A 14,489-nucleotide genomic window follows, 5' to 3' on the forward strand; every position below is an offset into this window, starting at 1 on the left:
CTACAGAATGTATCTATATTCCACCTAAGTTTCGACTAATAAATACTTATTTATATACATATATAAGTGTCCCTGAAAGCCTTGTGTAACATTTTTTTTTTATTTTTATAATAGATACATTGTATGGCAAAATAATCAACATAGTTACATTTACATAGTTTTTTTTTACGTGCTACCTCACTAAGAGAGCAGATTGCTCGTGTTTAGAGAGGGAGTTCGCTTACATCAATAGTAAGATAGAAGAAAGGCAATTGAGATGGTATGGGCACATAGGACGCAGAGAACCTGATCATATTGTGAACCAAGTAATCGCCGTGGATCTTCTTTGAATAACATCTAGAGGAAGACAAAAAAGAATTCTTGGATGCTGCAGAATGAAAAAAATATTCGAGTATAAGGCCATGACCTAGGTGATGTTGCCCAATATAGAAAGACCTACAATCTGAGGACGACAAGAGCTGACTCCAATAGTCTACAAAGAAAATTATTTTGGATGAAGAAGAAGATAGATCGTATATATACTCGTGTGTATATATATATATATATATATATATATATATATATATATATATATATATATATATATATATATATATATATATATATATATTATATATATATATATATATATATATATGTGTGTATTATTTTTTAACATCTCATCAAAGATGAAGAAGAATATGGAAGTCTGGGCATTTACTGGGCTGACGACCGTCATAGGCTGGTTTAAGTGATCACTTTACACACGTGTAACATTCACCAATTCTACCCATTATTGACAACCACACTACTCAAATACCCGTAAATGCCCAGACTTCCGTATTCTTCTTCATCTTTGATGAGATGTTAAAAAATAATATGAAAATAACTCATGTAATTGGAGATAATCCAGATTTTATATGTATGTATATATATTTATGTTTGCCCGGGTTATATGAATTTCAAAGAATTTTTTTATTACAATTAATTTTTTATTAAACTTTATTTTAAATACATAATATATACATTTGTAAATTCACATAAACGGGTAGGTTTCTACGAATCCGTGAATAAAACGAATCGCTTACTAATGAGTAATTTTTTTAAAAATGATCACTTATCATTGATTGGTAATAGTGCAAGACGAGAACAGATAATGGAGACAAGTATATGAGTGGAGCGGGTATATTCTGGGTGGCCATATTTTCACTTATCCAGTCCCTGAAGTACAAGACGTTTGTGTAGACGCCCGGGAACTTAGTGGCACACTTCGTCCCCCAAGATACTATTCCAGCGATGTAACCGTCACAAAGTAGTGGACCTCCGGAATCTCCCTAAAAACAAAATATGTAAAGGAATCACCAAATTATTTCAAGGGATGATATAAATAAACAATATGAGTAAATAAGTATTGGGTATATATGATGAGTATGAGTATTTTGTCCGTCTCCATAGTGTAATGGTCAGCACGCTACCGTTCTGGAGGTCCCGGGTTCGATTCCCAGGGGGGGGAGAGGTGAAATGAATATGTTACTATAAGTGATTTTTTCACTCCAATATTTATTTATTCAAATTACTCTGGACTGGCGCCTGAAGCGGAGGGCCTTTCCTTCATGTTTTAACCATCAAGATAACACTGCATTTATATGATGCTGTACCCTATGCACCATTTGGGTGCGGATAAGGGTTTGAATCACCTTTTCGTTATTATTTAAATTAGTCCGACAGTGATCCGTTGATCACAATAATCAAGCTCCGTAAAACTTTGTATTTTGGTCCCACAATAAGAGGTGTATAAACACAACTAGAGATGTTTAAACACAGAGGTGTATAAACATCCTACAACTGGTCATAAAAGGGAAGATTGAGGGTCGCAGAGGGGTTGGAAGAAGGCAGCTTTCCTGGCTTCGGAACATTCCAGAGTGGACCGGGACGAGTGGTGTGGAGGACCTGTTCCGTGCTGCCCGGGACAGACAAGGTTTCTCCCGAGTGATCGTCAACGTCGGAGAGACCCGACAGGACACACGAAGAAGAGAGAGTATGTAAAAAGACCGGTTTCTTACTTGGCAAGCATCTTTTTTGGCCATATATGCGCACAGCTGTGACAGTCGTATTTTTATAGAATATATATCCGAGCAATCTTCGACCCCGACAATTTTCACATTAATTTTCAACAAGTCCTCACTGATTTCATTGGACTAAAAAGGAAATTAGTCGTGGTTAGGTTAGTCAATTATTTGCAGGAAAATTAGAATATACAATAAGAGGAAACTATAATAAAAAAGTAAATAAGTAAATAAGTCATTGCGTAATAATAAAAAGTAAATACGAAGAAGTACAAAGAATAACAAAATGTTTAATTTTATATAGTATATAGGGTAAACGGGCAAGTTATAGGCACTACTTATTTTTATGTCATATTTTTTTCTGCTATTAGACTGATGTGATAATTAGAGTTCTGAGATTTATTTCAAGTACTTATCCCATTTTGATGACAAGAAAATACTGTCCATTTGAATAAATACCATATTTCTGATACTAAATTCTGATTCTTGATATTTTGGGAAAAGAATTTCTTTTTTTGTATGCCCAATTGAGTATCGCAATTTTTACACTTGTAATGTTTTCATAAAAAATATACCGTAAAATATGTTTTTATTATTGATATCTCAACATAGATGAAGAATAATATGTTAATAAATACAGGTTCTCCGACCCGTCATAGGCTGGTTTAAGTGATCTCTTAATACACGTGTAACATTTATAATTTTATTCATGATTGACAACCACAATCATGGGCAAAATAGTAAATTTTACACGTTTTTTAAGTGATCAATTAAACCAGCCTATGACAAGTCGATGGTTCTGTAAATACCCAAACCTCCATATTTTTCTTCATCTATGCCGATATATCAATGAGTACAGACAAACCCAGAATTTTGGCAACAAATATTTGAAAACACTCAAAATATTTTAATATATACTTATTTAAAATTTTGTGTTTCTGTTTCACAGCAATATTTTGATGTGGTAATATTATCAAATAATATTGAATATGTTTACTCTTATAACGACATTCGTCATTTCCGTATTGCGAGGTTGTTTAGTATTAAACGTGCAATACGTTTAAACCTATAAAAAAAACTAATATCTAAATGTGTCAATAACAAGTCTGTTATCCCTGAAATAAACAAAAACAAAAAATAATGACATGAATATCCTGTCAATGATGAATATATATGGTCAATAATGTCTGGGATCCAAAAGTAACCGAAATTGATTATTGAGGTAGGTTAATTTTGTTGATAAATTCTTGTAGTGCTTAGAATACGAGTATATATTTTATAAGAATATATATTTATACAAGATATTTATATAAGAATATATTTATATAAGAATATAAAATACGAGTATATATTTTATTTTATAAGAACCAGTCTGATGATGTCGGTAACGACGAAACCCGGTCGATGGTCAAATAAAAATAAAGTGGAAAAGCTAAAAATATTGGTTTTAATCTAATAATATATTAAAATGCAATTCCATCACGAAGTGTCAGTAGATAATATAAATCTATTTTATAAGAATATACAATGCCTATAACGTTGAGATAGGAACCGCGTTATCGGAGGGAACGTTAAAGGGATTTATTGTTTTTTTTTAAGGTATAATCCTTCAAAGCCTCTATTTTTAGAGGCTTGTCTGCAGCTATGATAGTAAGGATAGGGAAGGTAAATATGAAATATCCATCACAAACACCCAGACCAATTGAAAATAAATCTTTCTTGAATTTATTTCGCAATTGGCAGAAATCAAACCCGCGACGCGAGTTTCGCAGTCGAGCGTCTACCTAACTACGCCACGGCGCCTGTTTGAAAGGGTATTTTAATTTCCTCCGATACCATGGTACCTATGGTATGTATGTCAACATTATAGGGAGGTTTATTGTATGTATAAGGTAAGTAAAAATAATAATTTTGGATAATTTCTAAAACCTCATTGAAACGTTAGAATACAAGGCTGAGATTAGCACTATCGATAAAATTATTATTTTATTAAAAATTAAACACTTGAATAATCCGCTTAGTTGAGTTTTATTTTATTTACGACTAGTTTCGAAAACGACAATTGTTTTCATCTTCTGGTACAAATTAAATTATTATTGGTTTTAATTTGTACCAGAAGATGAAAACAATTGTCGTTTTCGAAACTAGTCGTAAATAAAATAAAACTCAATTAAGTGGATTATTCGAGTGTTTAATTTTTGATAAAATAATCATGTCATTCCACAAAGTTAATGCCGAATCAATAAATAATAAAAAGAACGGTAAAACAAATTTATGAGGTGAACGTCTTTGACGATTGAAGCAGAGGAAGACCGACGAAAACTTGACATGATCAAGTATCTTATTTACTTGAAAGTGGCTGTGTCAGGAGTCGGAATAATCGGCTTATATGTCTGCCTCCGTAGTGTAATGATCAGCAGGCTGGGCTACCGTACTGAAGGTCCCGGGTTCCATTACCAGGGGTGGGGGTCAAATAAATATAATTGTTTTTTTCACTCTAATATTTATTCAATATTACCCTGGACTGCTACCTGAAGCAGAGGGCTGATCACCTTTCCTTCATGTATTGACGATCAAGATAACACTGCGTTTATATGATGCAGTGCCCTTTGCAACATCGGGTGCGGATAAGGGTTGAAAAATAATGTAAGAGCAATTGCATAAATGTGGAAGAGCTTAAGATTGTTTGCAAAGACAGAGTGGTTTGGCTTTCTATTATATCTGCCTACCCCTGCGGGAAGCGGCTCGATGGTTAGTTAGTTAAGGAGTGTGTGTCGGGAGAGACGAGTGTGGCGTTCGACCTCTCTGCCTACCCCTACGATGAAGCGGCGTGACAGTGGCAGCCCTCTTACGACAACAATACGGTTACTTTGGGATCCCCCCGCGTATATTCACTTCAAACTTCCGGACTCCCCATCCGGCCGTCGTGCACAGCTGTCCCTGCGTGACCGCTTCCGATATGGGAGATATTGGCTGCACAGCGTATGTAGATTCGAATGAATCTTTAACCTGAAATTAATTTTATTTTTTGACATCTCAACAAAGATGAAGAAGAACATGGAAGTCTAGGCATTTACGGGACTTACGACTGTCATATAGGGTGGTTTAAGTGATTGCTTTACACACGTATAACATTCACCAATTCTACCCACGATTGACAACCACATTACATATATGATCCAATTTCCAAACATTGCGCTTGAATCACTAGAATTTCACTAGAGACATCTGTTGGTGAGATCAAAGCAGCTTTTTATTGAGCAGAAACTCTTTTATTTGTATGTGAGGTCCGAATCCTGGATTATAATCACATACATGAGAAACGCCATAAAATATGCTTTTCGTTTTAATATTTTAGCTTATATTTTTTTAGCTGAAAATCGTTGTAAATTAACCTTTTCCACTCTGACCATTTTTTCTCATAACTGATCAGCTACTCTGATCAAAAAATTGCGACGTTTTTCTACCATTAAAATAAATATTTTGGTTCCCTAATTTTAGGACACTCTGTCTGGCAATTCGTATGACCATGTTAATTAAAATTAAATGTTTTTATCTGAAATATTTTTTGGTAGAATATACTTGGGTGATAGAGAAATCAGTGATTAAACTTATACCTGCGCCGGGCCAGACATTATGGCCCATGGAGCTGCCTATTGGAATTATACGGGCCAGAATGTCTGGCTTACAGAGTACTAAGAGTCAAATGAATATCAAAGCACATTTTTAAAAAATGTATCGCGGTGACTCGTCACTCAGTTACGAGTAGGTACCTAAACAAACAAGCGAGCCCGCCAGGTTGCCTGCACTGGTAAACCTACCAGATTGTCAGCCCTGCGTACTGAACCCAGAAGAGTCCATAAAAACCCGCGCTTACGTTTCTTTCTTTTTTGCCAGTATACTCACATTGCCAGCATTCTTCAAATCTTTTTTAAAAAGTAGTTGGATAATCCTTACTTTATACAGTGGAACCTCTCATTACGAGCAATTCGCATACCAAGCAAAAAAATATGAAAAAGTTGCTCCCTTAACTAGCGACATTTCCCATAACGAGTTACAGAGGAAGGTTCGAAGGTACGACATTCGCTTGTGAGTCGGGAATTCTGCGCCCGTCAAAACAAAACAAAAATCGCTTAACGATAAAGATTCTGGTACGAATTATGATCGCTATAAGAAGTTCTACTGCATTTTTTTTTCAACTTAAAGTTAATAAACTGTGATCTGTGATAAAATAAATGTGCTATTTTTTGTCATCTCATCAAAGATGAAAAAGAATATGGAAGTCTGGGCATTTACGGGGTTGACGACCGTCATAGGCTGGTTTAAATGATCACTTTACACACGTGTAACATTCACCAATTCTACCCTTTATTGACAACCACACTACTCAAATTCTTGGATGTTCTATATACATGAACCAATTTTGAAACATTGTTCTTGAATCACTAGAACTTCACTAGAGACATCTATTGGTGAGAGCATTTTTTCGTTGAGAGAGCTAGGTATTCACGCGTAGAATATTTATGACCTCAATAAGAATCATGCACACTGCCAGTGACCACATATGCATTAGAGACCATGGCTCTTATCAAAAGAAGTGTAGAAAAGCTGAAATGCACACAGCGTTCCATGGAAAGATCCATGATTGCTATAAGAGATAGAGACAGAATAAGAAATGAGGAAATTAGGAGCAGAACTAAAATAGCGGATATCATGGATCACGTTACAAGATTGAAGTGGCAATGGGCAGGACATGTTGCGAGACAAGACACAACAAGATGGACCCCAAAAATTTAATTGGAGATTCATCGGCATCATTCAATGGCAGTACACAACGGAGTCCTGAGTTCCGACCCTAATGTATGGAAGTGAAACATGGAGTTGGCGAAAGAAGGATGAAAGTAGACTGAATGCAGTCGAAATGCGATCTCTCAGAATGATGTGCGACAAAACGGTGTATGATAGATGTTCGAATAGTGAAATAAGGAAGGAATGCAAAGCTGAGGTAAGCATTATCGATTAAATTAAGAAAGGTGTGTTGAGATGGTTTGGAAATGTTGAATGAGTGAGGAAATAACAGTAAAACAAATTTATGAGGCGAATGTAATTGGAAAAAGGAGCACAGGAAGACCAAGAAAAACTTGGCATGATCGGGTATACCAAATACTTGAAAGCGGTCAGGTTAGGAGTCGAAACAATCGGCGGGTATGTATGAGGAGATACGTGAACGTGGAAGAGGCGAAGAATGTTTGAAAAGACAGAGTGGTGTGGCGTTCTTTTCTCTCTGCCTACCCCTGCGGGGAAGTGGCGTGATGGTTAGTTAATTAGTTAGGATTCATCGGTTGGAACAACGAGGTATCAAGGAGGGCTGGGGAGTCTAGTTGCTAGAGTCCGTTATATTATACACCGAGGCCTGTATAAGAAGACGATTGAAGAGGGGATAAGCTTATTTTTCTTCTTCTTCTTCTTTTGTAGATCCTAGGGATCTGTTTGTGCCTCCGCATGTCGCTCTTGGGATGTTGACTCCCAGCTGTCTTTCCATCTTTTCGGAGGTCTGCCTGGGGGTCTGCGTCCTTCAGGGTTACCTTAAAGGGCGATATGTGGAAGTCTGTCTTGTTCATTCTAGTATCGCCTTCGTTGTCATCCCCACCTGACGATATACTCCGTCTTACACATGCTCCGGATGTCGGAATTTCTTACTCGGTCTCGCAATGTGTTTCCGGTTATGGATCGGAGAATCTTCATCTCGGGATATGCGAAGGCATAAACTACAGAGGACGATTTCTCTCAAACTACATGGACCAAAATATCTCCGACATGCTCTGTACGACGGATGGAGACTGACCATGAAAAAATCAACCCTATCATTGCACAGATTGCGACCCGCGAAGTAAAAGAAGAACTTACTATAATGGTAGCTATGTCATTTTTATTTCCATTGTAGTTTTCATGGACATGGAAGTGCTCTACATCTCGTATCTGACCACGCCTATTGAGATTAGTACTTCCAGCCACTATTCGCAAACTCTCCGGATCTACGAGGGAGCTCTGTTTACTGAAAATCAAAAACATATCATTTTAATCACGGGGTCTCAGTGTTTCCGTCCTATGGGCGTTTGTGCACTACATGGGATTTTACCGTCCGGCACTTCAGTTACCGTTTTAAAACGATGATTGGCTTGGATTGGCTTGTACTTTTGTCCATCTTTCTTCGGATCGGTGCGTGAACACGTTGCTTGTAAATTCGATCACGCTAAACTGTCGTAGTCGCTTTTATTTTTCAAAACCGAACTGCCGGACGGTATAATTCCGTGTAGTGCACAAGCTGCCTATGAAGCACATACTTGGGGACTGTATCCATCCAGCTGCGGCTATAATAGTCTCATTTATTGACTCGAGTACATTTCCTAAGCATTGAAGCGCTGAGACGGTTGAATAATCTCATTACCCATTACTATGCTACAAAATTTTCACTTCAAATTAGACGTGTTGTAAACCAAATTGGACGCCTTACAAATCAAATTAGACGTTTAACAAATCTAAATGGACGTTTTACAAAATAATTTTGATGTTAAATTGATTTTTTGAAATAGAAATATTAGTGTTTTTATTATTTACAATACAATTTCAATTTCATCCTATTCCTGTGAGCCTAAGCGGCTCATTATTAGAAATAGGTATCAAATTGTGGTAGAGTGGGTTCGAACTGAGAAACTCTGACTCAAGAGTCCGATACACTAACCACGGGACCACAACCCGACACAAATCTAATCAATGTAGTACGTATACTTATGATTCAAAGTAGTTTTGAAAAATCATGTATGCAAACTTGGGTACCTACACATCATGCGCACAGACTATTGACAGCGTGCCGCGCAGGCTTGCTAGCTACACGACTAACGCAGTTACTAGTCTTAAGAATAAAAAATGTGGACAGTTATTCATACTAACGGTACATGTAGTGCTAATGGGTATATATTTTTTTAATTCGAACATTTTTTGAAAAATACTATACCATCCAATTTGTTTTATTTTCAATTTGATTTGCAATGCGTCGAATTTGAGGTGAGAATCTGTATGGCATGTTTACATGCCGGTGGGGCGATTGTCCTGACGAAGAGACGATGCACGATTGCACACTCACATAAGTAACATAATTGAATTGTACATACTTACGTACCTACGCAAACAGTGAGCTGCAGTTACAACAATGTCTAAAGAGATAAGTGATCCTCCACAAAAATGTCCGCTTCCTTTCATTTGAATCGATACCTAAATAAAACTTTCATTATTTTATAATCTTAATGCCATTACCTCATATTTAATGGGAAAACCTAAAAATGTATATATTTTTAAGTAGGAAAGTGGCTTAAATTCATCTACATATCGCTCACTCCTTTCAAGAACGTCATAAATCAAAAAACATGATTTTTCAGGAGAACTATTTTAAAATTTAAAAGTATAACACAATGTATTAAAAATAAATATGAAGCCACTTACTGAACTTTTTACTGTGCAACAGATCTTTTTAGGTAAAACCTGAAGGTTTTTCCTCCATTTGTAAAATATTTAGTTTATTTAAAAAAATAATTAAACAATGCCTTTTCTTCAAAATGCAAAAACAACATTTTCTGCCCTGTAGCGGGTAAATATTAAGTTAAAAATATGCCTCTTTTGCTGGGATAAAGTACATTTTCTAGGCATTCCGAAAACATGCACAACTGAATATTGACGATTTTCGATTTATGACGTTCTTGAAAGGAGTGAGCGATATAATAAGTATGTTCATATTTTGATTCGACATAAGTATAGGCACATCGTGATAATATCAATCTTTTTTTAAATTTAATCACTTAATTGGTGAATACCACTAATTACACTGGCCAACAATGATTTTGTAACTGAAATTTTAATGACTAATTTGGACTAAGTTAATCGTCTTCATTCAAAGTCTATATGGTGACAAGCTTGTATCACGTCAAGTTTTCACGTTAGAAATCGTTATCGTTTGTATGGACCCCATACGTTGAAACCGTAATAGTGGTTGCTATCTAGATATGTTTTAGTCTAAGGTCTGAGGGATTCAAAAAAAGTATTGATAATTATGGATTAACAGTGGAAATATATTAACTTATTAATATTAAATACGATAGAATTATGTGTTTTTATATATTTATTGTATTTTATATATTATTGTATTGTCCGCCTCCGTAGTGTAATGGTCAGCACGCTCGGCTAACGTTCTGGAGGACCCGGGTTTGATTCCCAGGGGGGGTAAGAATAAATATGAGTGATTTTTTCACTGTAATATTTATTCAATACTACCCTGGACTGGTGCTTGAAGCGGAGGGCTGATCACCTTTCCTTCATGTGTAAACGATCAAGATAACACTGCGTTTATATGACGCAGTGCCCTATGCACCATTGGGGTGCGGATAAGGGTTTTATTATTTATTATTATTATATATTTTTACATAAATAATAAGATGAACTTTAGTCAATATCAGAATTAAAAATATGCATATCTAAAAAATCTGACGTGCTACATTTTTTTGCTTTCGTTATTAAATTCAGCTATGCAAAGTGCATAAAGATCAGGTATTTTCATGCCAGTTACAAAATGAAAGTTGTAAATTGTTGGCCAGTGTTATTATACTCTGTTGTTACACGTGTTTCGATGCATATCGTTTTGGGGCAAGGCTCAGTTGGGGCAGGCTGATTTGAAACGAGGACGTTTTGGCGGTATCCCGTTTTGGTGCCAGACCATGAAAGAATTCGATCAATTGATATAATCCACCGATAAATTAAAGTGTCATAACATGATGGATGAGCACAATAATCTCAAAAATAAACAATAAAAATTCTGACCTATCTGTAATATTTATACCGTTCTGGAGGTCCCGGGTTCGATTCCCAGGGGGGGGGTCAAATAAATATGTGTGATTTTTTTTCACTCTAATATTTATTCAATGTTACCCTGGACTGGTACCTGATGCGGAGGGCTGATCACCTTTCCTTCATGTGTTAACGATCAAGATAACACTGCGTTTATTTGATGCAGTTCCCTATGCACTATTGGGTTTGCGAGTAAGGGTTCAAAAAAAATTGTTGATAGCTGCTCGCCGTGTGAAGATATTTTCAAGTTATACGACTATATATACTTTTTTATAATATACGTATATACAACTGAAAAAACATGATTAATACTTTTTTACAAAAATGTCCGTATTTAACCACTCACCGTGATTTTTTTGCTCGTTAGACCTCAGCCTTTAGTGCATGTTGTTCATCGGGTCGACCAAAAAAACGCATGTGATCAATGTTTTCTGTAGTTGTTAGTATGTGAATAGTGCTATGTTAGTGACGTATAGTATTGTTTGCATACTGGTGTAGTGATCATCCTGACGAAGAGACGTCTAAGTCTCGAAACCGGTAGATAAAAATCTTGGTGATTGATTATATACATTTTTTGTAAAAAAAGTTAAAAAGCAAAAATAATATATAGAAATATTAAAATATAAATAATATATCCAAAATTAATATTTTATTTCGACCTGTCTAAGTGTCTAAGTACATTATTTAGCCAAACATATTTTGTTTACAGTAACGTAGTATTATAAAAAAACAATAACAAATAATAAAAAAATTATGAAAACAAAATTATTAATTAATAATAAAATATTGGAGAGACGACGTAGAAGATCAGCTCGCTGGTAATCGCAACACTGGACTCTAGTGCTGCCACCTGTCCAGGTGTCCAGCCCTCACCCCACAAGCAGTCGGAGCTCTTTATCAGCCTCTTCCGGATGCCTGACACTCTATGCCTTAGTGGTATGTGAGCTTGGCAAACATGCAACTCGAGCAAATAGTCGTCACTTAACTAAAATTACTATCGTTAATTATTTTCAGATTTTCCATTTTCATTTTCGGGAGTATTAATATCCGTATTGAAAAAAGGTAACCTTAAACGATACTACGATTCTTAAATGAATTATATCAATTGAAAAAAAAATCGGCATCACGTCAAAACGACCGGCTTTAAAATGGCATCGATCCATAAGATCAAGCATAAGCCAATGCCCTAACCCGCTGAGTGAGTGGTGACAACGAGTCACTATTCAGGGTGGCTTTGGATTTTTAAAAATTGCTACGGTGAATATGAACCTTGAATGCGGAGAGACACGATGAATAGGAGAAGAAAATTTGGTAATGACTATACATCAAATGATTTCAGAAATGTTGACAAGAAAAATGAATGACTACGAACCATGAATGGGAAATCAGCTTGTGAAGCTAGTGAGCCACCAACTATTCTAGGACGGAATAAGGAGTCGTTTTGTTTGACTGAAATAAAATTAATCACCCTTAGTTAGTTTTTTATTTGATTCATAAATAGCGATTTCTTTGCTTTTATTGACGGGCGAATGTTCCCGCGAATGCCATGCATATGGCGCTGGATCCGTTTTGGGTCTATTTTTTTAAAATTGTCTATATTTTTTCTCGTCAGCAATGCACTTTGCGGCGATCCGTCCATAGTCAGTTTTTGGTCGCCCATCAAAGTGGCGGAACCACATTCGCCTCATAAATTTGTTTTACTATCTTTTCTTCACTCATTCGATTCACATGCAAAACCGTCTCAACGCACCTTTCTTAAAAAAAACTAACTAACTAACTAACCATCACGCCGCTTCCTTGCAGGGGTAGGGAGAGAGAATAGAGCGCCACACCACTCTGTCCTTGCAAACATTCTTCGCCTCTTCCACGTTCATGCATCTCCTCATACATACCCGCCGATTGTTACGACTCCTAACCTGACCACTTTCAAGTATTTGGCATACCTGATCGTGCCATGTTTTTCTCGGTCTTCCTCTGCTTCTTTTTCCGCTAACATTCGCCTCATAAATTTGTTTTACCGTTCTTTCCTCATTCATTCGTTCTAAATGTCCAAACCATCTCAACACACCTTTCTTAATTTTATCGATAATGCTTATCTCAGCCTTGCATGCTTCCCTTATACCAATTACCATTCGAACATCTATCATACAACGTTTTGCAATGTGAAATTATATAAACGCACATGTAACATCTATATATTGGTGAATAAAAATATTAAAATAATACGTGTAAACACTCTTAAAATTTACTAATACCTAAATACAACATTTTGAGTGTGTCCAAACACTTGTTCACAAAATCTGGATTATCTCCAATTACAGGAGTTATTTTCACATACTAATATAAGAGTTTCTGCTTAATAAAAAGCTTCTTTACATCTCACCAATAGACGTCTCTAGTGAAGTTCTAGTGATTCAAGAACAAGGTTTCTAAATTGGTTCATATATACAGAACTTCCAAGAATTTGAGTAGTGTGGTTGTCAATAATGGGTAGAATCGGATAATGTTACACGTGTGTAAAGTGATCACTTAAACCAGCCTATGACGGTAGTCAGCCCCGTAAATGCCCAGACTTCCATATTCTTCTTCATCTTTGATGAGATGTCAAAAAATAATACCTAAATAGTTACACTGTTTTCAAAAGGCGGGCGATGAAAAATATTAACGTTGAAAAATGGGCGTCGAGTCCAACGCGTTTGAGAATCTGTGACTCAAGTACACTCCCGATTTTGCGGGATGGATGGCGAATAAAAAATCCCGTATAAACCATTTCCCGGATAATCCGAAAACAAAAAAATGTTAACAAGAGAAATTTAAAACACCCCTACATGCGCTTATGTATACCTACTTGCTTAGTAAAACGCTCGTGTTGACAGCTAACCTAAAAATATATATTTTACTTGAAAATGTTTACTTTTCAAAGTATGACACCACAAAATATTGTCTGGATTAGAACTGCAACATGGTCTAAGAGTGCATGTTAGCCCTCAGCCTTTAGTGCATATTGTTCTACAATCCTAAGTGCATGTTGGTCTTCGGATCGACCAAAAAACGCAGAAATCAATATTTTGTGTAGTTGTAAGTATGTGACTAGTCCTATGGTGGTGACGTGTACTATTGTTTGCAAGCTGGTGTAATGATCGTCCTGCCGAAGAGACAGGTACGTCTCGAAACCGGTAGACAAACATCTCGGTGAGTGGTTATAAACTAACATTTTTAAATAAATAAAAAAATTAAAAGGTAAAATGACTAACCACAAAGTGTTTGATATGAATATTCAATAAATTAATAAAATATTATTGAGTGACTGACCTGCATCCACTAATAGCATAGATAGTGGAATGAAATTTAATATGTTCATTTCTGATTAATTTACATGGATAGTCGGATGACACATGCAATTTTACAGTCGAACAACTTTTGGCCAAATATTGACGGATACCATTTTGAATCATTCCGTAATATATATTTTTAAAATTTAAAATGAGTCCTACCTGATTTTTTTTAAATTATTAAACATGCAAGTACCTACACAAGATTTCAATGAAT

General features: G+C 35.9%; 1 protein-coding gene across 3 annotated transcripts; it reads right to left on the minus strand.

Annotated features, from left to right (window-relative positions):
* Positions 1 to 966: 966 nt before the first annotated feature.
* On the minus strand, positions 967 to 14,385 carry LOC148308334 (trypsin alpha-like). Of its 3 annotated transcripts, XM_088261928.1 has the most exons (7): positions 14,253 to 14,385; positions 12,313 to 12,389; positions 9,226 to 9,317; positions 7,953 to 8,100; positions 4,941 to 5,054; positions 2,043 to 2,177; positions 967 to 1,313 (listed from the first exon to the last, which is right to left on the minus strand). In XM_088261928.1, the coding sequence occupies exons 1-7, from the start codon at positions 14,299 to 14,301 to the stop codon at positions 1,083 to 1,085; spliced, it is 846 nt and encodes a 281-aa protein (XP_088118054.1). In that variant the 5' UTR covers positions 14,302 to 14,385; the 3' UTR covers positions 967 to 1,082. The 3 variants fall into 3 exon arrangements, 2 of the variants coding, with proteins under 2 accessions (XP_088118054.1, XP_088118055.1); XM_088261929.1 differs by lacking the exon at positions 12,313 to 12,389 and having other exon boundaries at positions 968 to 1,313; positions 14,253 to 14,374; XR_015837693.1 differs by lacking the exon at positions 967 to 1,313 and having other exon boundaries at positions 2,079 to 2,177; positions 4,859 to 5,054.
* Between the last annotated feature and the right edge of the window lie 104 nt (positions 14,386 to 14,489).

Source organism: Brachycentrus maculatus, unplaced genomic scaffold, assembly GCF_059751285.1.
Source record: "Brachycentrus maculatus isolate JH-2025_06_01 unplaced genomic scaffold, ASM5975128v1 h1tg000169l, whole genome shotgun sequence".
Taxonomy (NCBI): domain Eukaryota; kingdom Metazoa; phylum Arthropoda; class Insecta; order Trichoptera; family Brachycentridae; genus Brachycentrus; species Brachycentrus maculatus.